Here is a 21,210-nt window from a genome sequence, read left to right as displayed (position 1 = left end):
GGCCACTACAGGCACCCAGAACCTTAATGTGTTCCCCACGGACGCTCTTGGGTCTGGGTTAGAAGCTGACCTAGAAGGATCTGCAGCTCCCACGGCCTCTTCCTCTTTGCCCCTCTCTACTCCCCTGCCTCTGCCCCCACCCTCTGGCTGTGCAGAGCTGCACACTGTCGCCAGAGCTGGACCCCAGCTAGCTCCAGAGGCAGGCCTGTTGCTCTGTGCTGCTGATTGGCCCCCCTGGCCCCACCCACACTGAGGCAGGGCAGGTCGGGCTAGGGGACCCGGTGCCAGGGGGTGGAGCTCTGTGTCTGGGCAGGGCCCTTAGCGCAGGAGGGAAGGAGTGACCCAGGTGTCCTGAATCCATGACTAGGTGACTAGGAGAAAGCTACGAAAGAGTCAGGTGGTGGGAGAGGGCACATTGGCCGGAGGGAACTGGGTGCCTCCCAGGACTGACATTTAGAATAGAGTCCGTAAGGGAAGAATCAGCCAGGGCTTGGGAGTCAGGATGCCCAGGATGAGGCAACAAAGCAAAGTGTGGACACACAGGGCCCCTGCTTGCTTTGCAGTGTGGTGGCCCTGTGGTGCCGTTGGTGGTTCTCACAGCAGAACCGTCCTGTTGGTCCGTGCTATTCTGAGGCAGCATACAGACAGGCAGAGCAGGCTGGGGCAGCAGTGGGCACACTGCTAGGGAGTTGCTGCACTTTGTCACTTGGTTGCTCTTCCACCTTTGTGCCAGAGATCATGGCCTGTCTCTCTTTCATGGGCCCAGGCCATGTCCTCCTTTTTGAGCCAGCGGTGCAGGGCCAGCGCCTTTTGCCTCTGGGTTCTCATGCTCTTTATGAGCCTATCCTTTCCCACAGAAACCCAGAGAGCCCCCGGGCTCTAGTAGCCAGGCCAGCATGCACCACATGCGGGGACCAGACGGGACTTTCCCACTGCCACCTCCTGCGCTGCTGCTGCCCCCATGGGCTCTGGTGTGGGCTGAGCTCCAGGCCACTAGTCTCATCCACGGCGCTCAACCCCTTATTCGTCCCACCCAGTCACTCTGCCCCGAAGTCTCCCACAGGGTACCCACCTGCTCATCTGCAATGGACAAACCTCCAACAGTCCTTAAAGGAAGAGTACACCAGCCATGACGCCCAAACCCTGCACATTTCCATCTGCAGTCCAGCTCCTACATTGCCCACTGTCCTCCACACACAGTCTAACCCCACTTTGATCTGCCTGATCTGGTACCCAAATCCAGCCACCCAGGTGAGCAGTCCTGATTGCCCTTCTCTCACCAGCACCAGTAAAGATCTGAGCCTCCTTCCCTGCCCTCAGAACTTTCCATCTCCACAGGGCAAACACTTCCTGGCTGACTCAGGGGATGAAAGTTTGCTTCCCTGATCTCCTTGTGAGACCATCCTCACAGCCTCAATTCCTTATATCCCTTTAGCTGGTCTGCACACCAAGGACATAATGATCCCATTTATATGAAATGCCCCCAAATCGGCAAATCTAGAGACGGAATGTGGTTTAGTGGTTGCCTAGAGTTGGGGGAACTGGTAAGAAGTGAGAAGTGACTGTTAGAAGGTACGGGGTTTCTTTTTGGGGTGTCACAAATGTTACAAAATTGTGATGGTCACACAATTCTGTGAATATATGAAAAACCACTGAATTGTACACTTTAAATGGATACATTGTATGGTATGTGAATGATATCTCAACAAAGCTGTAAATAAAAACCAAAACCAACCAGACCAACCCACAGCTGAAGCTCAGAGCTCTCCATCTCTGGCTCCCCGTTGAAGGGGAAAAGTAGCAGTTTGGAGGCTTGGGGACCAATACAGCCGTGTGGTGGACATACATTATGGTTTCTTGACTGCCCCTCACCTGAACCCCCTTCTTGTGCTTAGAAACTCCCTACCACAAACCTAGGGAGAAGGTAGAGCCCACCTCCCACCATATGAAAGACCAGACATTTGGCTTTCCCAGCATCGCCTTTGCAGCCAGGTGACTCGATGCCTCTGCCAGGAATGCCTCAGTCTAGAGCAGAGCAGGGGGAAGTGGAGCACCTCTGGTGTCAGCACTGACATCCTCACGTCAACACTGGTTCCCAGGTAGGACTTACAGTGCTTTTAACTGCTCTGACTTTATCCCCCACTCCTTTTTTGGAGCTTTTCTCCAGCCTTCTTAGTGTTTCTATGAGCCCAGTAGTTCAATAGTCTATTTCTGCTTTTATCAGCCAGAATCGGTCTTTTGGCTTTAAACTAGGATTGACACACATGACACTGGGGACCCTGTAGCACTGGCTCCCTCACTCCCCGTGGGACAGGCGAACTATACTGGTAGCTAGAGCCCTCATCTTACAATCATTGGGAGAAGCACATTTTATGCATTTCTGTCATCAGAACTACATCTTTTCCCCCATCCCAGAAGCATCAAGCAATAACAGATGTCTTAGCTTCTAATTCTACCTCTTCCTTTCCTTTACAGCGTTTTATTTTTTAAATTATTATTTTTTTGGCTGCGCCACACGGCACACAGGATTTTAGTTCCCCGACCAGGGGGCCCCCTGCAGTGGAGGCTGGGTCCTAAACATTGGACTGCCAGGGAATTCCCTATAGCTGCTTTTTAGATGTTAATCTAATGTTCTGTAGTTTTTGTGATTTATCTAGGTCCCCAACCCCAGTGTCTGTGATTAACTGGTGTTCCTGATCCTTAGGGTTTATAAATTATCAATTATAATTCTCATCCCCTTTACCATACTCTCTCCTTCTGGAACTCTGATTTGTCTCACATCTCCTCACTCTATCCTCCGTGTTGTTTAACCTCTTTTCCTCAGTTTCCATTTCTCTCTATCCCTGGGCTCCATCTGTGTAACTTCTTCACATCTACTTCCAGTTCATTCTCCTTCTAGGTGTGTCTTATCTGCAGCTTAACCATAAAGTTTCTAATTTCAAATAGTATATTTTTCATTAAAAATTTTTGTTAATCAATCTGGTCCTTTTTGATATTCTTTTCATCAGCCATAGCTTTTCTTTAAACATAAGTAAGACATTTTATATTTTGTATTTTATACTTCTAACATCTCAGTCTTTGCTGGTCTGATTCTCTTGCCTGTTGTTCCTAATGACTCTTGCTTATGGATTTTTTTTTTTTTTTCCTTGTTTGCTTTGTTTTCACTGTAAGCGTAGATTCCTTGAAATTTTATCTGAAGGAATTCCTTGAGGCCTGGGTTTAAAGTACAATCCTCAAGAGAGGAATGCATTTGCTTCTGCCAGGCGCCTGAAGGCACTATCAACCTGAAATCACTTTAAACTGAATTGTCAGCTTGAGGATTTTTTCCAGTCCACATGGGCAATATGAATTCTCCACCCAAACAGTACCGAGAGCCAGCTGTGCTTACGTATTATCATATTTTTGTCCCCACCTTCTACCTCCCCTTGCATCCAAGACCAAAGCTAAGTAGATGAGTTGTGGGATTGGTTCCCTCTTTGAATGATCGTGTCATCTGTTCAGTTTAAATAGGAAGGGTCTCTGATCTGACTTCCCACTTTGTAGGAGCATTAGATATATTGCCCACCCAACACGTGGCCCCTGGAATGGTAATTCTAGGCCACCCACAAAAGAAGCAGAATAAAAAGATGAGTGACATGAGTGTTTATGAACTGGCTCCTACATAAAGTCCCAGTCCCGGGAGCCACTCACAGACTCTATGGCCTTCAACTGGCCTCAAGGTCCCTCACCAGTCCTTTTCCTTCTATACCAGAATCATTACCCTAAGGCAAGAATGGGAAGGACTTGAGGACATGATGACCCAGATCCAAGCAGAAGAAGTATGGAATGGCAGAAGGCTGCGCTGCTCTTCTTGTCCAGCCCTCAGGCAATCCAAGAGCCCTCGAGTCATCTCTGAGCGAGCTGGGTTCCCAGGCAGCTGTGACCCTTGCCCTTAAATGGGAAAGACCAGAACGGGCCAAGCCCAAATGTGTCCCCACAGATGCATTTCTCACTGGGGCAGTGGCAGAGCTGAGGACAGCTCCTTACTACTCTTTGCTCAAAGGGAGATGTCTTCTGTCCTTGCCTGCATTTCGGCGCCTCTTTCGACTCAAGAAGCTCTCTAGCTTCTTGCTTCGTTTCAGCTCCTTGAACTTCTCAGCTAGGACCAACTGGCGCTGCTCAGCTAGAGGACAAGGAGAAAGAAAGCCGGTAAGCAAAGGAGGAAGCCCGCCTCTTTCCCTTTCCCCAGGTCAGTAATTCTCAACCAGTATGCAGGGATATGTGACTCATCTGGAGTTCACCGGTGTGTGTAAGCAAGATGACTTCTATGATTCTACTCTTTCTCAATTCAACCAACTATAAGCTCCTTCTCTGTGCCCTACCCACATATGTGGGGATGGGACAGAGATAAAAACGACACTCCCTACCCATAGTCATTAGGGATACAAGAATGGTTACAAACAACAACTCCCTACTATTTCTACTTTCCTCCCAACTTACCATGGGATCCAGCCTTCATGCCTCCCTTAGGGAGCTCATGGACCCCCAACACAGTGTCCTGCCTCTATAGCCACCTAACCCCTGTTCCTTTAACTAGCCTGTCATAGCTGTGCCCCACTCACATTTCTTCAGGAAGTATGGCCGATGGCCCTGCTGGGCCTGAGCCCGCCGTTCCTGCTTCAGGGCCAGGTGCAACTCCTGCTGCCGCTTCCGTTCCTGCTGTGCCATTTCTTGCTGCTCCTGAGGAGCAAAGATGAGATCGGTGAGACAGGTGAATAGCAGGGACTGTGAATCACCTCCTGCCTCGACCTGCTCTCACCTCCCTCCCCCATATTCTGACTTACTCACCATTTGCTGAAGCAGCTGCTGCAGTTTCTCACGCTCCTCCCCTGAACGGCGCTTCTTCAGCTGCTTTTTCACAAGCTCCACATTGGAAAATAAGTATGACAGTTAGCATTCTGTAAATGTTAGGTGAAACTCTGTGCCAAGCATTATTCTAAGAGGTTTGCATATGTTAACTCACATAAACACTGTGAGGTAGGAATTATTATCTTTCTGTGATAAGGAAACTGAAGCAAAAAGAGATTAAGTAAATTGTCAATGATCACACAGCTAGTAAATTGACGCGCCCTGCTCCCCTCTGCCCGACTCTCTGACCTGTGCTCTAGTCTCACCACTCGGAATCCCCACAGACCAATCTCATGTTACTCACATCTTTCTCTCTGGCTCGGATGTCATTTAGGAATCGATACGTTTTATCAAACACCTCAGGATTATATTCCCCTGACAGATCGTCAAAGCGGGGGTCCCGGGCTACCTTTGGAGCGAACAGAGAGAATATAAAAGAACTGTTCAGTCTCCTTTCACTGAGAAAGAGCTTACTGCCTCCTCACCTTCTTACTGATGGGAACAACTTGACGCAAAAATGGCACCCGGACCTTGGCTGACATTTCCAGAGGCCTATGGAGAAATTAAACAGGTCAGGGGAACTCCAGTCTTGTCAAAGGCCTCCCACCTGCCACCCAAGAAAGCAGACACCTACTCAAGGTCCCAGCTATCCTCCAACTCCTGGGGCAGGCCTTGCTCCTCACCTGTGTTTATCTGCAACACATGCTTTTTGGACAGGTGGTCTGGAACTTTGCTTCTTAGTGCTGTTTCTAGTTACCAATTGTTTGTACGTCTTAGTCCCCACTTGGCTCTGCAATTCTAACAGCTCCTCAAATGACATGTGAGATGTGCCTGTGAAAGGTAGGTGGGGGTGGGAGGGAACCACAACTCAGCTCAGCATCTGCCACTGCTGCAAAGACACCATCCCATCTTCATTCCTTAGGTAACTGATCCTTTCCAACATCCCCTTCAGACCAATCACTGCAGGTCCTGAGCAGCACAGGTTGTAATGGCACTACACTGACACCTAACTCCCCATCAGTTCCAGGTACCTGGGGCCTCACCTTGCTAAAGGAGGTGTATATGTAAGCCTCTTTTTTAAAAAAAAAATAAATTTATTTATTTATTATTTATTTATTTGTGGCTGCATTGGGTCTTCATTGCTCCGTGAAGGCTTTCTCTAGTTGTGGCGAGTGGGGAATACGCTTCGTTGTAGTGTGTGTGTGGGCTTCTCATTGTGGTGGCTTCTCTTGTTGTGGAGCACGGGCTCTAGGCGCACAGGCTTCAGTAGTTGTGGCTCGCGAGCTTAGTTTCTCTGCGGCATGTGGGATCTTCCCGGACCAGGGCTCAAACCCATGTCCCCTGCATTGCCAGGCAGATTCTTAACCACTGTGCCACCAGGGAAATCCTGTAAGGCTCTTTTAAATCACTCCTTCACAGGTTTCCCCATAAGGACCTCTGTCTCCCTTGCTCAGCTACCAAAGCCATTATTCTGGTTCAGGATACGCTCGGCACTTCTCACCTCAATCAGTACTCTAGCCTCCTCACTGCTCTCCCAACCTCTAGTCTCACTCCTCTCAAAGCAATGCTCCCCCCTTCAGCCTGGGAGAGGCATCTAAAAAGCAAAACCTGGGTAGGGGGTAAATTGGGAGATTGGGATTGACATATAAACACTACTATTGATATATATAAAACAGATAACTAATAAGGACCTACTGTAGCACAGGGAACTCTACTCAATACTCTATAATGACCTATATGGGAAAAGAATCTAAAAAAGAGCGGATAGGACTTCCCTGGTGGTACAGTGGTTAAGAATCCACCTGTCTTGGGGCTTCCCTGGTGGCGCAGTTGCTTGAGAGTCTGCCTGCCTATGCAGGGGACACAGGTTTGTGCCCTGGTCCGGGAGGATCCCACATGCCGCGGAGCAGCTAGGCCCGTGAGCCATGGCCGCTCAGCCTGTACATCCGGAGCCTGTGCTCCGCAACGGGAGAGGCCACAACAGTGAGACGCCCGCGTACCGCAAAAAAAAAAAAAAAAAAAAAAGAATCCGCCTGCCAATGCAGGGAACACGGGTTTGATCCTGGTCTGGGAAGATCCCACAGGCTGCGGAGCAACTAAGGCCGTGTGCCATAACTACTGAAGCCCGCGCCTGGAGCCCGTGCTCCGCAACAAGAGAAGCCACCACAATGAGAAGCCCGCGCACCGCAACGAAGAGTAGCCCCCACTCACCGCAACTAGAGAAAAGCCCACGTACTGCAACGAAGACCCAACACAGCCAAAAATAATATAAAATTAAAAAATAAGAGTGGATATATGTATATGTATAACTGATTCACTTTGCTGTACAACTGAAACTAACACATTGTAAATCAACCATACTCCAATAAAAATTTTTTTAAAAAAGGAAACTACTTCAGACCTGAAGTTTTCACTTTAAGTTCTTTAATAACTTTCTTTCCAAAATAAAGGCAAAAGGTAAATCTGATCTTATCACTCCCACCTCATTTCCACATACATATCCTACACATCATGTCACTTCAGAACTCAAAACTCCCCAATGGCTTCCATCTTGCTCAGAGGAAAAGCTCTAGGCTTTGTAATAGCCTGAAGACCCCATGTGACCTAGAGCCCGGGTTTTGGCTCTAATCTCATCTCCTACCATCTCCTCCTTCCTACTCCTCTCCAGTCAACTAGCCTCCAAGCAGTTCCTAAGCAGGAAGGTATGCTTCCCACCTCAGTTCCTTTGCACCTGACTTTGCTTGGAACACTTCCTCCAGCTGTACTGCTTGCTCCCTCACCTCCTTCAAACGGTTTCTCAAATGTCACCTTACCCAGTGAGGCCTTCTGTGATTACTTAAAACGGTAACTCCTCCCCTGCTTTCTCTTCAAAGCTCTTATCACCTTTTTCAAAAAATTTATCCTTTAAAAATCTGAAATTCCGTGTTTTATTGTCTTTCATTAATTTGCTTGTTTTTTTAACCCCTAAAAGGTAAGCTTCATGAGGACAGTGTTGTGCTGCTTTATTTACTACTGTATCTCCAGCGTCTAGAACTGTGCCTGCACACAACAGATGCTCAATAATGTTGGCAAAATTTGTTTAAGAATCCTCACCTACTAAGCCTTCCTCGACAATCCATCCCCTTTCCTGACTCTGCTTTTGAACATAACGTTTCCTCCCTGCGAAAAACCCTCTTCGCCCTTTAAAAAACTGCTCAGGATGTCCTAATCCAGGAATCATCCTCTCTCACTCCCCACTTTCCAGTGCGTTGGGGGGCGCTCCCGGTGTTTGCATCTTTCAGAGAACTTCGTCTCACGGTCACGGAGTCTCCAGGTTCCGAGCCCGCACCACACGCCGCGCCACTAGCCCCTCACCCCACCTCCGCGGCTGCCTCTCGGCCCGGCGCCGTCCCCTCACCCTTCTGCAGGTCCTCGGGCCCCAGGCCCCCGTCGTCCCGCGCCCCGCGAGGAGACCCGTAAGCCGCCCATTCCCGGGAGTTTGCACTCCGCATCTGCTTGCTCGGCGCGCCGAAGACTAATGGCGCTACTTCCGCTCCGGCGGCCACCGCCCCGCCCCTTCCGGCATCTCAGGCAGGCCGAGTCCGCGAGGCTTGGTGACAATGGAGCGGATCCCGCCCACCGCCGGGCGGGCCGCTGGTGGGCGGCTGGGGAGCCCACCCTGGGCGGAAAAGGGTGCCCACTGTAAATAACGTTGCCCCCTCCCTTTTGTCGCTTGGCGCTGCACTCGGCGCCGAAGAGAAACTCCGGCCAGGCCGTGGTGGTATTTGGTTTCCTAATGCTTCTTGGTTGAGAAGCCAGAACCTCAGCACCCTGGCCCCACTGCAAACTCCTGACGTCCCTTGCCTATTCCACACAAAAGAGATCACACGTTTGGAGACTTTCAATTCATTTTTATAAAATCTGAGCTGGCTGAGAGCGTCAGGATACAGCAACAGCTCAAGGAAGGGTAGGATTATCTGCTGGTCCTCCCCTCCCCAGGTCAGGGAGAAGGAGATTTCATGCCAACAGCTACAACTCCTCTCAGCTCCCAATCAATGCTCAGGGCTCAAGCAGTGGGAAGAGGTGGAAAGAGGGGTGGGGAGGGGAAGCTCCTGAGGCTGACACTGCTTGCTTCTCCCTCCTCCCCATTCCCTTCGCTTCCCAGTAGAGCATGGCTGACCTGGGGCAGAGCAGAGGCCCAGGAGCAGTTGGAGGGAGGTGAATGGGACAGAGCACCAAGGGGAAGGGGCCCTCGGCCCAAGGAGGAAGGGACCTAGCCCTCCCCCCTGCAGCTCCCCACTAAGTTCACAGCACAGAAAACACCTCTAGTCCAACAACTCCATGTGGAGGTATACCAAGTCCAGGGTCCAAAGGGGCAGGCGGGGGAGAGATGGGCAAGGGCAGTGAAGACACCAGCAGGCTCAGGAAGGGAGGCGGCAGAAACGTCCTCCTACCCATGGGAGGAGACAATGGGGCGACTGATATTGCTGTTGGTGGTCATGGCATTCAGCTCCCACCTGGAAGGCCAAAAATGACAGGCAGAAAGGACAGAAGGGGGAGCCTCCGCCCCCAAGTCCAGAATTGCTCAAACAAAGCAATGAACACACCAGTGCCTTCAACTTCCTAAAGCTCAACCACCCACCGCCACCTCTTCCTTACAGCCCTATGAGGGTTAACAATCAGGTCTCCACCCACCACCAAATCCACTACCACCCACTAGTCCACGTGCGAGCTCATGTGGACTTCCTGTTTATGTTTACATATTGATATTCTAGTGCCCAACACCTGGAGAAAAACATCTGTGTATACATCTCAATAAACTTCCCAACCTACCTTTCCTCCTCTGCTCAGATCCAACCAGGATGCCCCTCCCCCCACCAGGAATGTCGGTTTTTGCTCTCAGCTCCCATCCTTTTAAGGCCCTGATTCAGCTCTCCTATCCTCCCTGAGGCCTTCCCCAGCCATCCCACCATATTAAAATTATTTTGACAACTGTCACTCTACAAAGTACCTCCTTATGCCAAGGCTCTACTCTACTTGGTACTAGGCACTTGCACATGTGTTCATCTTGGGCCACCCTGGGGTCCATCTGTTCAGTCTTGTATACTCTATCACCAAATACTGAACATACAGACCCTCAGCAAGTAAGAATTAAGCTGAACTGAATCAAGGAGAGGAAAGTGTCGCAGAATGACCCAGAAGGGCACAATTATACACAAGATAACTTTCAGTGCTTGATTCAGACCTAAGAATGGAATTCAAAGGGAAGGAGCTAGGAAGGACCTGCCTTAATTCTGGAATTAATGTGACCCAGAGGCTCCTAAACTTGTTTTTTCTCTGCAGCTAGGTTCTAAGATTTAATCAAACTTTCTCAGCATATTAACAAAAATAACTGTAGAAGCTCAGGAATTAAGAAGTGATGCCTCTGAGCTTGGTTTGAAAACTGGACATTTTTTCCATAAAACTTACCCAGCTGACAGTTCTATATTTCCTTCTAGCTCCCTCTCCACAAGCACATTACAGAACGAAGTCTTCTCTCTCCTGCACACTGAGACCAAGCCCATCAGGTCATGCCTGTGCTGCCCACTCACCCTCAACCAGTCCCTCCTTTCCAACCATTCACTGTACCTGATGTCATGGGGCAAACAGGACTGGTCCAGGTTATACTGAATCACAGCCAGTTTGCACAGAGTCTTCAGACTAGGGCCTTTAAAGGAGGAGTGGGGGAGAGGGAGATGGTCAAAGCCGAGGAAAGGGTCCAGTCCTGGATATCACCACCCAAAGACAGGGACCCTGATGGCAAAAGCACTTAGGGAATACGTGTACTTACTAAAGTCCAAAATGTGTAAGTCAGAATGATCTATGAGGTCAAATTCATCTCCCAGGCCTTCCTCAGGAGACGGACTATAGGGATCAAAAGAGAGATGAAGGGAAGAGTGAAGACTACCCACGAGACCCTCTTGCTTAAATGTCTCCCATATTAGTCACAGGCTTAGGCCCTTCCTGGAGCCCTCCCCTCTCTCCTCCTAACCTGGTACCCCCAAAGAGGACAATCTTGTCACCAACAATACAGCAGCACTGGCGCCGGCGGGGACATGGCCCCTTCCCCTTCGGTTCAATCTTTTTCCAGGTAAACGACACTAAAGAGAAGTTTAAATGGAGGTTCAACACCTGTCTAGCCCAGATCCTCTCCACCCCTGCCCCTCACCCACTCAGGATTATTCTTTTCTTTCCACGCCCCCTCAATTGCTCCCTGTTCCTCCCTTAAAGGCAGTGCTCTTTACCAGGGTTAAACTTCCAGAGGTCATGGAAGTGCCGGTTCAGCCTTGCATTATAGCCACCAAAAATGTACAGCTCCCCATTGTAGCCAACTGGAAGGAGAGAGGAATGTCAAGAATGTAGTGGCAATGGGGGGACCGGGACTCGGCAGGGACCTAACGGACACTCACAGGCTGAGTGGCTCCGGCGCCCCTCGGGCAGCACTGGGGTGGGTGGACAGTCCAGCCAGGCCTCAGTCCTCGTGTCAAAGACACGGATGCGGTTGCAGTAAATCTCATTGTTGGAATGGAATGGCCCAAAACGGTCTGCACGGCCCCCAAAGACATACATGTGACTGCCCAGCATTGTGGCCGAGTGGAAGTCCCTCCAGCGTGCAGGGTTGCCCTGGGCAGGAGCAGAGATGGGAGGTGGAGGGGTCAGCTTTCACTGTTTGAGCTCCCAATGGTTCTTTAAATTGAGGGTGGGGATCTGGGAGAGAGGAAGAAGGGCCAACCTTTGTACAGATCAGGGTCCATGTCATGGTGCTGGTATCCAGCTTGTGAATGTCATTGGAAAAGCAGTCCGCCTGACAAGGAAGAGAAAGGAAGTGAAGGAAGGAATAAAAGAGAGGAGCAGGGGTCACTCTCCGACCCTCCGTCCTTCCCACCTCAGAACCTGCAAGCAAACCAAAGCCTCCCATTCCACTACTTTCAATTCCCCTTCCTCCTTCTCATTCCCACCCTAGGGAAACCTCTAGTTTCTTCGCAAACCTACCAGCTGCTCGTAGCCCCCGAAAATGTACATGGTCTTGCCCAGGACACAAGCTGAATGCCCATCCCGGGCCCCAGGAACTGTTCCTGCCACTCGGGGTGTGGACCATTTGTGAGTATCTGAAGAAGGGGAGAGGGTGGGCCCAGTAAGCAAGCTGGCGCTCCCTCCTCGACTCTGGGACGCCTTATTCCCAGCCCCCCTCAGCCCACACCTTCCCCGGCCCTGCGAGGCACCATTTGGCAGAACACAGCCTCCAGAGACTCATACTCACTGACGTCAAAGGCATAGAGCACATTGCAGGCCCCTTCGGTGTCATTCCGCCCGCCCCAAAGGAAGACTGTGTCATCGATGAGGACGGTGGAGTGTCCATACCGCATGTAGGGTACCACAGGAGCCTGCCCGCGGGTGGCGGGCCTCACTGGGGGCAGCTTTGTCCAACGCAAGGACACTGTGGGCACAGCTCTGCTCAGCCCTGGGAACCTCTCTTCAGGCCGTCCACATTTTCCCAAACCACATGTTAGTTTCCCCCACCCCCTCTGGCCATGGGGGCCACCATCAAACCTCAATCAGCCACCCACTGCCCTCCCTGATGTGGGCACCCAGGGATGGTGCCCGAGTTAGCTTACCTGCGTTGAAAATATGCACATCAATCTGACGCAGCGTCTCATAGTCTTCACCAGAGCAGTAACCCCCGAAGGAGTACACCCGGTGCCCAACAGCCACTGCAGCATGGTTCACCCTGCGGGGCCCGCCCTCCAGGTGCACCGTCCACCGTAACATCCCCTGGGCCACTGGTTACAGCAACATGCCCCCCCGGCACGGCCTGCTGCCTCTGCTACCTGCACACAAGTTAGGGCCACGGACTCCTCAGGCAAAGCCTTTGCCTGGCTCACCGTGACTCTGCCCAGGACTAGCCTTGCCTCTAAGTGTCACTCTGGTGGCCCTCCCACACCACCCCTCCACAGCTCAGGTGGCTGGCTCTGCTCCAGGGGAGCTGCTGAGGTCAGGGCTGAAGCTAGCTCTGGCCCTGTGTTCTCCAACAGCAAAGGGTGGGGCCACTCTGACCTGACTGCCAGCTCAGACTGCTGATCAAGGGTTCAACGTGGTCGTCCCCTACTCACGGCGGCTGCACCCTGTCACTGGCCTGACCCAAGCTCCAAGCCCCCTTCAAAGGTCAGTGAGTTCTCCTGTCTTTCTGGCTCTGCTCTGCCTACTGCCACCTCTCTAAGAATCTCCGTGCTCTTTGAGGTGGGGAGAGGGATCTCAAAATACTCAGAACTATTAATAGCCCAGCCAACCCCAGACAGTCCACTGAAAGCTGGCATGAGTGCCTCCAAGCAGAAAAGCTTTTAGGCTTTTAGAATGGAACAGTTCCTCTATCCAAGATGGGGTGGGATTGATCCCGGACAGGGACCTCCATGGATGATTAGCCCCTCATAGGGGGGTCTTGTCAAGCAGAGCTGTTGCATCGGGGTTACCCAGGGCCCCTCACAGGCATGAGGAGTTCCTTTGACAGCTATGCCTGGCATGCTGCCAAGAACTTAAGCCAGAAAGGTATGTGTGTGCTGGGGATTGAGGGGGTAGGGTTTTCTCCTCTTGCCATTTGCCCAACCTAGCCATTGTGGTAGAGAACAAGCTATTTCCAGCAGCTCTTCTCCCACTTGGGTTCTGAAAGGGGACAGGGGTGGGGGTGTGCACTGGAAAGGGAAAGGAAAGCAAAATGCCCTTGGGCAGGACAAGAAAAAGACCCAGGCATGAGAGATCATGGTCTCTTAAAGACAACCCGCTAACCTAGTGATAATGGGTACATCTGAAGGCTCTGTCAGGCAAATCCTGCAGCTGGCATTGCCTGCTCTGGCAGGCACCTGCTGGGTTTGGGTAGATCATCTGCTCCCTGTTCAAGAAGCCCTGGCAGAATGGGAAAAAAAAAGAAGCCCTGGGAGGGAAGAGCCAGGCAGAATCTCAGGCAAAGAAAAAGCTCAAGTAAGGGAGGCCCCTCGCAAGAAAGACACACAGGTTTCAGCTGGCTTCCAGCCCTCCTGCCCCTGCTCAACCTCCCTCAACCCCCAACCCCATGCTTTAAATAGCCACTCTGCCAAACCTGAAATAGCCCCTCAGGAAACCACTCTCACTTCATTACTGTCCTCAATCCAAAAGCTCTTGGATCTGGGCTTTTAAGGACAGATAGGAAGGAGGTTGAAGAGCTTAAGAACCGGAGTCCATCTTCCCTCATAGCTTCCACTCCCCACTTCAGCTATATCAAGGTAAGGCAAAAAATTCAGAGGACAAGAGAGAAGCAATTCCATCCAAAGGTGGAGAAAAAAGCCTCAGCTTCTCCTCCAAAAAAAAAAACAAAAAACCTCAAGCTCGTGGAGAACAAGCCCCCAGGGTCTCAGAGGCTCCTCTTATCCCTGGGTCTCTCCCATCCTCCATCACTGCCGCATTCTCAAGCTTCAATTCCCCTCATGTACCTACCCCACTTCCTATTCTCTTGCAATTTTCACTCCCCGTTTCTGGCCCTTCTTGATCTCCTGAGATCTTTGCCGTTTTCTCCTTCTTCCTTCTCCCACAACTCCAAGCTCCACCCCGACAGCCCTCCATTTTCCCTCTTCCACTAAGGGGAAAAAAGCTAATATCCATTGACCCCTTTCCGCCAGAGATATTCCTCCCTGTATATAACGCTACCCCTGTCGTCTCCCAGTCATCCCAACCTCCCCTCCCGCACAACTCCAGACACCCCCGCCCTTTTTTTCCATTATCCTCAGCTTCCCTGTTCTCCCCATAACCCGATCTTCTTTCCAATTTCCTTTAGTGCCTCCTCCGGCTACCAGGTCTATCCCACTGGTTTCCTCTCCATCCTCCCGGAGCCCTTCTTTCCCCATTAACACTTTCCTTTCCCATCATCCCCCTAGCTCCCTCCCCACCCCCACCTCTTCACTCTCAGGCCCCTCCCCCACGACTCCAGCGCTAAGCATGGGCGTCCCCAGCCCCTATAATTCTCTTTGTCCCTCAACCCACCCCGGGCTACCTGCCAGGCCGGGCCGGGGCGGGGCCGCGGGTCCTCGCGCTGCCTGCAGCCTAGAACGCCTTACACGCCAACCGACGACTCGGTCCCCAACGAGATAAACACAACCAGGCTCTGTCCTTCCGGCGGGCAACCGTCTGCGCACAAGCAGTCAGAGCTAAGTGCTCGAAACCTACCGGGACTTGTAGTTCACGGGGTTCCGGAGGGACGTCAGGGGCTGAAGAGGGGGGGCAGGAGCCTGGAGATTCTGGGCATGTGCAGATACGTGTCAAAAATCGCGGGAGTTACTGGGTAATGTAGTCCTTGGTTGTCCGGGAAGAAGACGGTGGAGGCGGGGCAAGGGGCGGGCTCTTCGTCCTCGCTCGCGTCAATCATGAGCGCGCGGCAGGGTTGGAGGACTAGGCACCCCGGCACGTCCTGCCGCGCCGGAAGTGAAGGTGCGAGTTTGGCAGCGGGCTGTGAGCGGGTAAGGCGCGCGGAAACGCCAGCGCCGAGAATCGGTGGGGCGGCTGGGGACGCCGCACCTGGGGCCATTTGAAGGAAGCCTCTGGGACCCGAAGGGCGTTCGTCAGGCGGTACAGAGGGGAACCCCTTGGAGAGGAGAGAAGGGGGCGGGTACGCCTTGTCTAGGGGAGCTTATTTGGCGACCCGGAGTTCCTAAGTGGACTGGGGGGGAGGGGCGTTCTCGAAGGGGTGTCTTTTGGGCGGTGGCATGGCCTCTGGCTGGGCTGTTAAGAATTGGCGGAGTAAGGCGGGTGGGCCTCCGTTGGAGATAAGTCGGCTTAAGAGATGAAGGGCCCAGGAGAGGCTGGATGGTGGGGAATGGGGCGGGAAACTTGGGGCGTTTAAATGTTTCGTGACGTAGGAGGAGACCACAAGGAGCTGGACGAGAGGCTGAAGGTGGACTTAATTTTATCCGATCACTATTCTCCTGCCGCCCTGTTCTTGCAGCCCCTGCCCGATGGCAGCAGTAGTTCTAGGGGGAGACACCATGGGTCCTGAACGTATCTTCCCCAATCAGACTGAGGAACTCGGGCCACACCAGGGCCCTACAGAAGGCACTGGGGATTGGAGCAGTGAGGAACCAGAGGAAGAGCAAGAGGAAACGGAGGCAGGACCAGCTGGCTACTCCTACCAGCCCCTGAACCAAGATCCTGAACAAGAGGAGGTGGAGCTGGCACCAGTGGGGGATGGAGAAGATGTAGTTGCTGATATCCAGGATCGGATCCAGGTATGGTGGAGGAGGCATTGTTCCTGAGCAGGTGAAGCTGGAGTCCTTGAAGGACTGGCCCTGAACTGTCGTCTCTGGCTCTGCAGGCCCTGGGGCTTCATTTGCCAGACCCACCATTAGAAAGCGAGGATGAAGATGAGGAGGGAGCTACAGCATCGAGCAACCACAGCTCTATTCCCATGGACCCAGGTAAAAGAGATCATTCTTTTATTCTGGAATAATAATGGAGGAAGGGAACTGGTTAGTGCCAGTAGAGGGAAGTCAGAGGAACACCCTGTTCCTAAAACAAGTTTGTAGTCCAAGATTTTGCAGACTTCAGAATCCAGGTGAAATGCTATTCTTCTAGGCTGGGGGGGATGGGCAGGCTTGCCTAGGAATAACAGGACAGATTCAGTGACCTCTCTAGCCCAAAAGCTCTGGGTTAATTCAACGAACGGGGAGGGGAGCTAGTCTTATTGTTTCTACCCCCTAACTGGTCTGCCTGTGATTTCAGAACATGTGGAGCTGGTGAAAAGGACGATGGCTGGTGTAAGCCTGCCTGCGCCAGGGGTTCCTGCCTGGGCTCGGGAGATATCAGATGCCCAGTGGGAAGATGTGGTACAGAAGGCCCTCCAAGCCCGGCAGGCTGCCCCTTCCTGGAAGTGATCACCCTGAGAGGTGCCTTATCTCCCTGCATTCCAGGCCAGAACCAGCACAGGACTGAAAACATCCTGGTTGTAATGTCCATCTCCATCCTCCCCATCTCCCTTCCACGTCAAGGCAAATCAGACTTCTTCTCAGAGACCCACTTTATTCAGTTCTGTACATATGGGGACAATGGTCCAAGCCCAACCCACCTTAGCATGTATCACTCTGTGGGGAATAAAGCACCCTATGTACACAGCCAAAAGCTGCACTGCCTGTGCCCCTGGAACCCGGGTCTGGCCCCCCCGAGTCCCGAGCCCCTCCAAGGTTCCTGAAAGGGACAAGTGAGAGCCTGCCCAGCATCAGCACAAACAGGGAAATAAATAGGTGTTGGGGGGAGCCATGCTTAGGGCACTGCCCCCTGCTTCCTTGTTCCTAGCTTTGGGGACCAACCAACAGCACAGGAAAGCAGTCAGCCCCAGGATGGTCCCTTCCATGTCAGTGATCCCAGGGCTGCTGCTCACCAAAGAGGGGGCACAGGGTAGGGTGTTTGTTCATCCCCTTCTCTTGGTCCATCTGGGCCCTATATTCATCACCTACTGTCCAAAGCCTATGCTTTTCTCCTTTTGCTCTCCCATGTTGTCTTGATCAGGCAGGGGTAAGAGGAAATAATGCAACCCCATCAGCCTGCACACTATTGGGGCTGAGGGCCTATTTGTGCTGTTGGGGGTTGGCTCCCCTCCAGCTAATTCACTCCAGGGGCCAATGGGGTTTGACATTACTTTGGTGAGAATCATCTCCTGCTGCTCCCTGTATGCCTGCAGGGAAGGGAGACAAGGAGGAGACACCTGGAGTTCAAATGGGGCTGAAGGGGAGAGAAGAGGAGCATATTATTCCCGTGTGTATTTCTCAGAGCAGCCTCAGGTAGCTGTGGGATACGGAGAAGGAGGGGGCCAGGCATCCCCAAATTGTCTGAGTGCTCAGCCTGTCTGTACTAGCCGCAGGGAGGCATGAACACATTTGGGGGGAGAAGAGGGACCACTCTGGGGGTGTCCCCACTTCAAGTGCCTCATCCCCCTCCCTAGAGCGGAGAGGCCCTGCCTTGCCCCAAGTCAGCCAGTGGAGAGCAGAAGGTGGAGGGCTGGGGCAGTGTCCCAGGGCTGGGTGGGCTGTGGCCCTGTGGTGGGAGGATGAGGAGGTCAGAGCGCCTCCTGGCTGGCAGTTAGAAACTCTTCCGCCCGCTTGTGCGCCTCCAGTGCCTTGATGGTGTACACGTCCTGAGGCAGCTCTGACTTCCGCCGAAGCAGCACTTTCTCCTTCTTGATGTCCTTTAGCATCTGTGTGGGGATGTGCAGAAGGTGAGGAATGGTGACCAAGTCCCGAGAAATCCCACTGTTTCCTGCCCTGATTCCTTGGCTCTGCAGCTCCTGTCTCCTCTCCCTCCCAGGGCTGTCTTGTCTTTCTGCTCCCCGTGCCCTCCCACCTGCACAGCCTCTGTCTCCACCGTCCTCTTCAGAAGCTGGATGTCCTCTGCTGTGGGGGTCTCCGTCTCCATCGAGTACACGGGAGGCAGTGGTGGAGGCGCTCGGAACATGGGATACTGAGGGGAAAGGAGGCAGACAAGTGGCAAGAGCCACTTGGGAAGTCTGGGGACCCTGTTTGCTTCCTGCCCCTCCTCAGACAAACCTTCCCCCCACCCAGGCTGGACCCCTCAGTTCAGGGCAAAGGCAGAAGCGCCTCACCTGGGGGTTAAGGCGAGCCAGCTCCTCAATCCTTTGCCACATCTCTTCTCTCTCCTTCATTCGGAACCGGCCCCTGAGGGAGCAAAGACAGGATTGGGGTGGGCTTGGGAGAGAAGCACAGGGGGCTGGTGTGGAAGAGAAACACCCCCAAGGAGAGAGAGACTCACTTCTGCTTCTCTGCCTTGTATTGTTGTGTACAGTCGTCAAACAGCTTCTGATTCATCTCCATAAACAGCTTCAGGGCATTGTAGATCAGGCCGTGGATTGTCCTGCCACCAGGAAGAAAGACGAGGTATAAGAGGCCAGAGCCTGCCCTCAATGCCGGGACCTCAATTTGCTCTCTCCCACAAGGTGTCTCTGCTAAGAGCTTTCTCATGTACTACTCCCATCCCACCAGCCTCTGTACAGTGTAAGCTCATCGCTCTGGCCAAATCATGTGACTTGAGATTGGCAGTTCAAACCCTTTACAAATATGAGTCTGCCTGTCCATCCTTCCCGCACCCTGTGTTCCAAGAGCTCCCTTTTCCCCACTACTTCCTACTCTTCTAGCCCACACTAATGGCCTCCCAGCACACTTGCTTTAAGCAGGAAAGCCTTTTTACAATGCTGGGATTTAATACACACTAAGAGGATCACATCAGCTTCTCACAACATGGAATTACATCTCCAAAGCTGCAGAATATCTGACCTCAAGAAGAGATGCGACAGAGGCCACTGCTCCGCTGCTGGGTAGCACAGATCTCACATGGGTATCTTTTCTCCCCGGTCAGTCCCTCAAGGCCCTATTAATATGCAGTGGGCACCAGCCCGGCTTGCTGAGGGACCAGATGAGACCACTGGCTCGAGTCCATCCACACCCTCCCACATTCCAAAACCACATCCTCAGTGCCCAGTGCCACCCCAGTTCCCTACTTGTTCCAGTGACTCTTGGAGTTCCTGTAGAGTGCAGGGAACATGATGGGAAGGACTCGGGCAGCATTGTCACTTATCAGGCTCATGATGTACTCATTGTTCCAGTAATAGAGGGCACGCTCTGCCACCTGGTGGAGACAGGCGACACTCAGTGGGGATATGGCTCACTATGCTGAAGAACCCCCTCAGTTTTCTGGGAGGCAGGGGCTGGGATGTTCTGGGTCTGGGTCTCACCTGGAAATGGGGGCTGGAGACACACTTGGCAAGCTGGCGGAAGAGTGGTTCCATCACTTTGCTGAACTCTGAAGGTTCAATGACATCCAGAATCTCCTCTAGCTCATTCAGGAACATCACCTCCTTGGGGCTGTGGGTCTTGGGCCAGAACTTGAGAAGGCCCACGATCACCTGCGAGAAGAGGAGGACACAGGAATAAAATTCTCACTCAACCCCTGTCGGTCTCCAGGAAGCCATCCTGCCCTTTCCCCCCAACCCTGGTAGGCACAGCTTGGGTGGCCTCAGCTAAGTAAGTGCTCATGTTTCTCTGGCTTGGATGCTTCCTAGGTGTACAAAGGTTTTACTTCTCCTTTAGAGAGGAAACCATGTCACCCGTCGGGTTACATCCCCCCGAGTGCTTACGGCACTGCTCGATAGGTACCAACTGGCAAGTGCTGCTGACGGAGAGGCGGACCCTGGGGCCCGGCAGGGGAGTTACCGGCTCAGTGAGGCTGCTTTCCTTCTCCAGGAACTGTACCACGCAGTACGCCAGCTGCAGAAGGTTGAGAAAGAAAGGAGGTGAGGTGCAGGGCTCAGAAGGTCGCAGAGAGGTCGGTGACAGAAACCAGACCCCAGAACAGAAGGGGAGGCGTAGAGAGGAATTCCACCCCATCACGGCTGGAATGCTTCCCCTTCCCTCTCTTCTCTGCAGCCAGGGCCAGGGATCATCAGGAGGAAGGCAGCTCACCTGAGGGTGGTAGACACTCAGAGACTTGACCTTGTGAAGGGGAAGCAGGACACGGATGAGGAACATCTTGTGCTCTTCTTTCAGGGGCAAGGCAAAGCCATTGATGATGCTGGGAGTTAAGGGAGGGTTGTCAGGACCAAAGGGCCAGGTCCAAGCTCAATGCACCAATCCTCCCGACCTTTTCTAGGCACGTGTGCCCCTCCCCCACCTCTCACCTGCCCAGGATCTCCAGGAGCTCGGCAATCCCATTGTGATGCTCTGTCTCATAGATGAACCTGAGGGAAGAACAAAGACTCTCTTGATAACCCCTGATGCCCCTCCAGCATTCTGTGAAGTCCCGTCTACCACCCTTCTCCCACCCCACCTTAGTGAGGGGCTTGCTTTGCTCCTGAGCCCAGGCTCCTGGCCTCACCTGTAGAAGATGTGGTTGATCTGCCTACGGATATAAGCCCGGAGCCCCAAAAACTTGCCATAGATGCGATGCAAGATGGTCTTGAGGAAGTCCCGCTCTCGAGGGTCCTCACTGTCAAACAGGTCCAGGAGCTGGGAGCAAGCGGGAGGAGAGGCGGCAGTGAGGCAGGAGCTGGGGAAGGCCAGGGCTGGGGTGACTTGGCTCCTGGCCAGAGGAAGCCCTCTGAAGAGGGTGCGTGGAGACGAGTCTCTGGGAAGAGTGATTCTATTGTACTGCTCTACCCCAGGTGATGTCTGGGAATACATGCTGCATTCCCCATTGGGGTGAGGGGGTGGGGAGGGAGGGTAACAGTGTTACTTTTTTGTTTCCTTCCATTATGCTGGAAGCTTCTTATGGACAGAGTAGGTT

The 21,210-nt window shown here is 52.7% G+C and overlaps 3 protein-coding genes across 7 annotated transcripts in view; 1 reads left to right on the top strand and 2 right to left on the bottom strand.

Annotated features, from left to right (window-relative positions):
* Positions 1-3,627: 3,627 nt before the first annotated feature.
* LOC131763470 (kelch domain-containing protein 3) lies at positions 3,628-15,169 on the bottom strand. Of its 2 annotated transcripts, XM_059075681.2 has the most exons (15): positions 14,924-15,068; positions 12,522-12,734; positions 12,167-12,343; positions 11,899-12,014; positions 11,639-11,710; positions 11,316-11,529; positions 11,151-11,237; positions 10,898-11,006; positions 10,697-10,770; positions 5,571-5,718; positions 5,373-5,439; positions 5,192-5,296; positions 4,828-4,902; positions 4,602-4,719; positions 3,628-4,162 (listed from the first exon to the last, which is right to left on the bottom strand). In XM_059075681.2, the coding sequence occupies exons 2-15, from the start codon at positions 12,673-12,675 to the stop codon at positions 4,026-4,028; spliced, it is 1,653 nt and encodes a 550-aa protein (XP_058931664.1). In that variant the 5' UTR covers positions 12,676-12,734; positions 14,924-15,068; the 3' UTR covers positions 3,628-4,025. The 2 variants fall into 2 exon arrangements, with proteins under 2 accessions (XP_058931664.1, XP_058931663.1); XM_059075680.2 differs by lacking the exons at positions 3,628-4,162; positions 4,602-4,719; positions 4,828-4,902; ... (1 more) ...; positions 5,373-5,439; positions 5,571-5,718 and adding exons at positions 8,763-9,383; positions 10,495-10,573 and having other exon boundaries at positions 14,924-15,169.
* On the top strand, positions 13,381-17,040 carry MEA1 (male-enhanced antigen 1). Of its 4 annotated transcripts, none has more exons than XM_067006237.1 (4): positions 13,381-13,449; positions 15,872-16,151; positions 16,238-16,340; positions 16,645-17,040. In XM_067006237.1, exons 2-4 carry the CDS (start codon positions 15,882-15,884, stop codon positions 16,794-16,796), a joined length of 525 nt encoding a protein of 174 aa, XP_066862338.1. In that variant the 5' UTR covers positions 13,381-13,449; positions 15,872-15,881; the 3' UTR covers positions 16,797-17,040. The 4 variants fall into 4 exon arrangements, with proteins under 4 accessions (XP_066862338.1, XP_058931688.1, XP_058931687.1 ...); XM_059075705.2 differs by lacking the exon at positions 13,381-13,449 and adding an exon at positions 15,316-15,386; XM_059075704.2 differs by lacking the exon at positions 13,381-13,449 and adding an exon at positions 15,343-15,495.
* Positions 16,922-21,210, bottom strand: part of PPP2R5D (protein phosphatase 2 regulatory subunit B'delta) — a 19,437-nt gene continuing 15,148 nt past the window's right edge. Inside the window, exons 7-16 of the mRNA XM_059075660.2 lie at positions 20,803-20,933; positions 20,606-20,665; positions 20,391-20,499; positions 20,142-20,195; positions 19,664-19,834; positions 19,430-19,557; positions 18,685-18,786; positions 18,518-18,590; positions 18,259-18,375; positions 16,922-18,112 (exon numbers count right to left, since the gene is read on the bottom strand). Coding sequence (XP_058931643.1) covers positions 17,975-18,112; positions 18,259-18,375; positions 18,518-18,590; positions 18,685-18,786; positions 19,430-19,557; positions 19,664-19,834; positions 20,142-20,195; positions 20,391-20,499; positions 20,606-20,665; positions 20,803-20,933 — 1,083 coding nt within the window. The 3' untranslated portion in view covers positions 16,922-17,974. The remainder of the gene's footprint in view (positions 18,113-18,258; positions 18,376-18,517; positions 18,591-18,684; positions 18,787-19,429; positions 19,558-19,663; positions 19,835-20,141; positions 20,196-20,390; positions 20,500-20,605; positions 20,666-20,802; positions 20,934-21,210) is intronic.

Source organism: Kogia breviceps, chromosome 10, assembly GCF_026419965.1.
Source record: "Kogia breviceps isolate mKogBre1 chromosome 10, mKogBre1 haplotype 1, whole genome shotgun sequence".
NCBI classification, from domain to species: Eukaryota; Metazoa; Chordata; class Mammalia; order Artiodactyla; family Physeteridae; genus Kogia; species Kogia breviceps.
Note: the sequence above shows the minus strand (reverse complement) of the source record. Positions and strands in the feature narration are given on the sequence as shown.

Coding starts and splice junctions, on each gene's coding strand:
- MEA1 (XM_067006237.1), top strand. CDS start 15,882: ATGGCAGCAGTAGTTCTAGGGGGAGACACCATGGGTCCTGAACGTATC. Junction 16,152..16,237: donor ATATCCAGGATCGGATCCAG/GTATGGTGGAGG, acceptor CTGGCTCTGCAG/GCCCTGGGGCTTCATTTGCC. Junction 16,341..16,644: donor CTCTATTCCCATGGACCCAG/GTAAAAGAGATC, acceptor CTGTGATTTCAG/AACATGTGGAGCTGGTGAAA.
- LOC131763470 (XM_059075681.2), bottom strand. CDS start 12,675: ATGTTACGGTGGACGGTGCACCTGGAGGGCGGGCCCCGCAGGGTGAAC. Junction 5,440..5,570: donor TGTGTTGCAGATAAACACAG/GTGAGGAGCAAG, acceptor ATTTCTCCATAG/GCCTCTGGAAATGTCAGCCA. Junction 4,903..5,191: donor TCCGAGCCAGAGAGAAAGAT/GTGAGTAACATG, acceptor TCCAATGTGGAG/CTTGTGAAAAAGCAGCTGAA.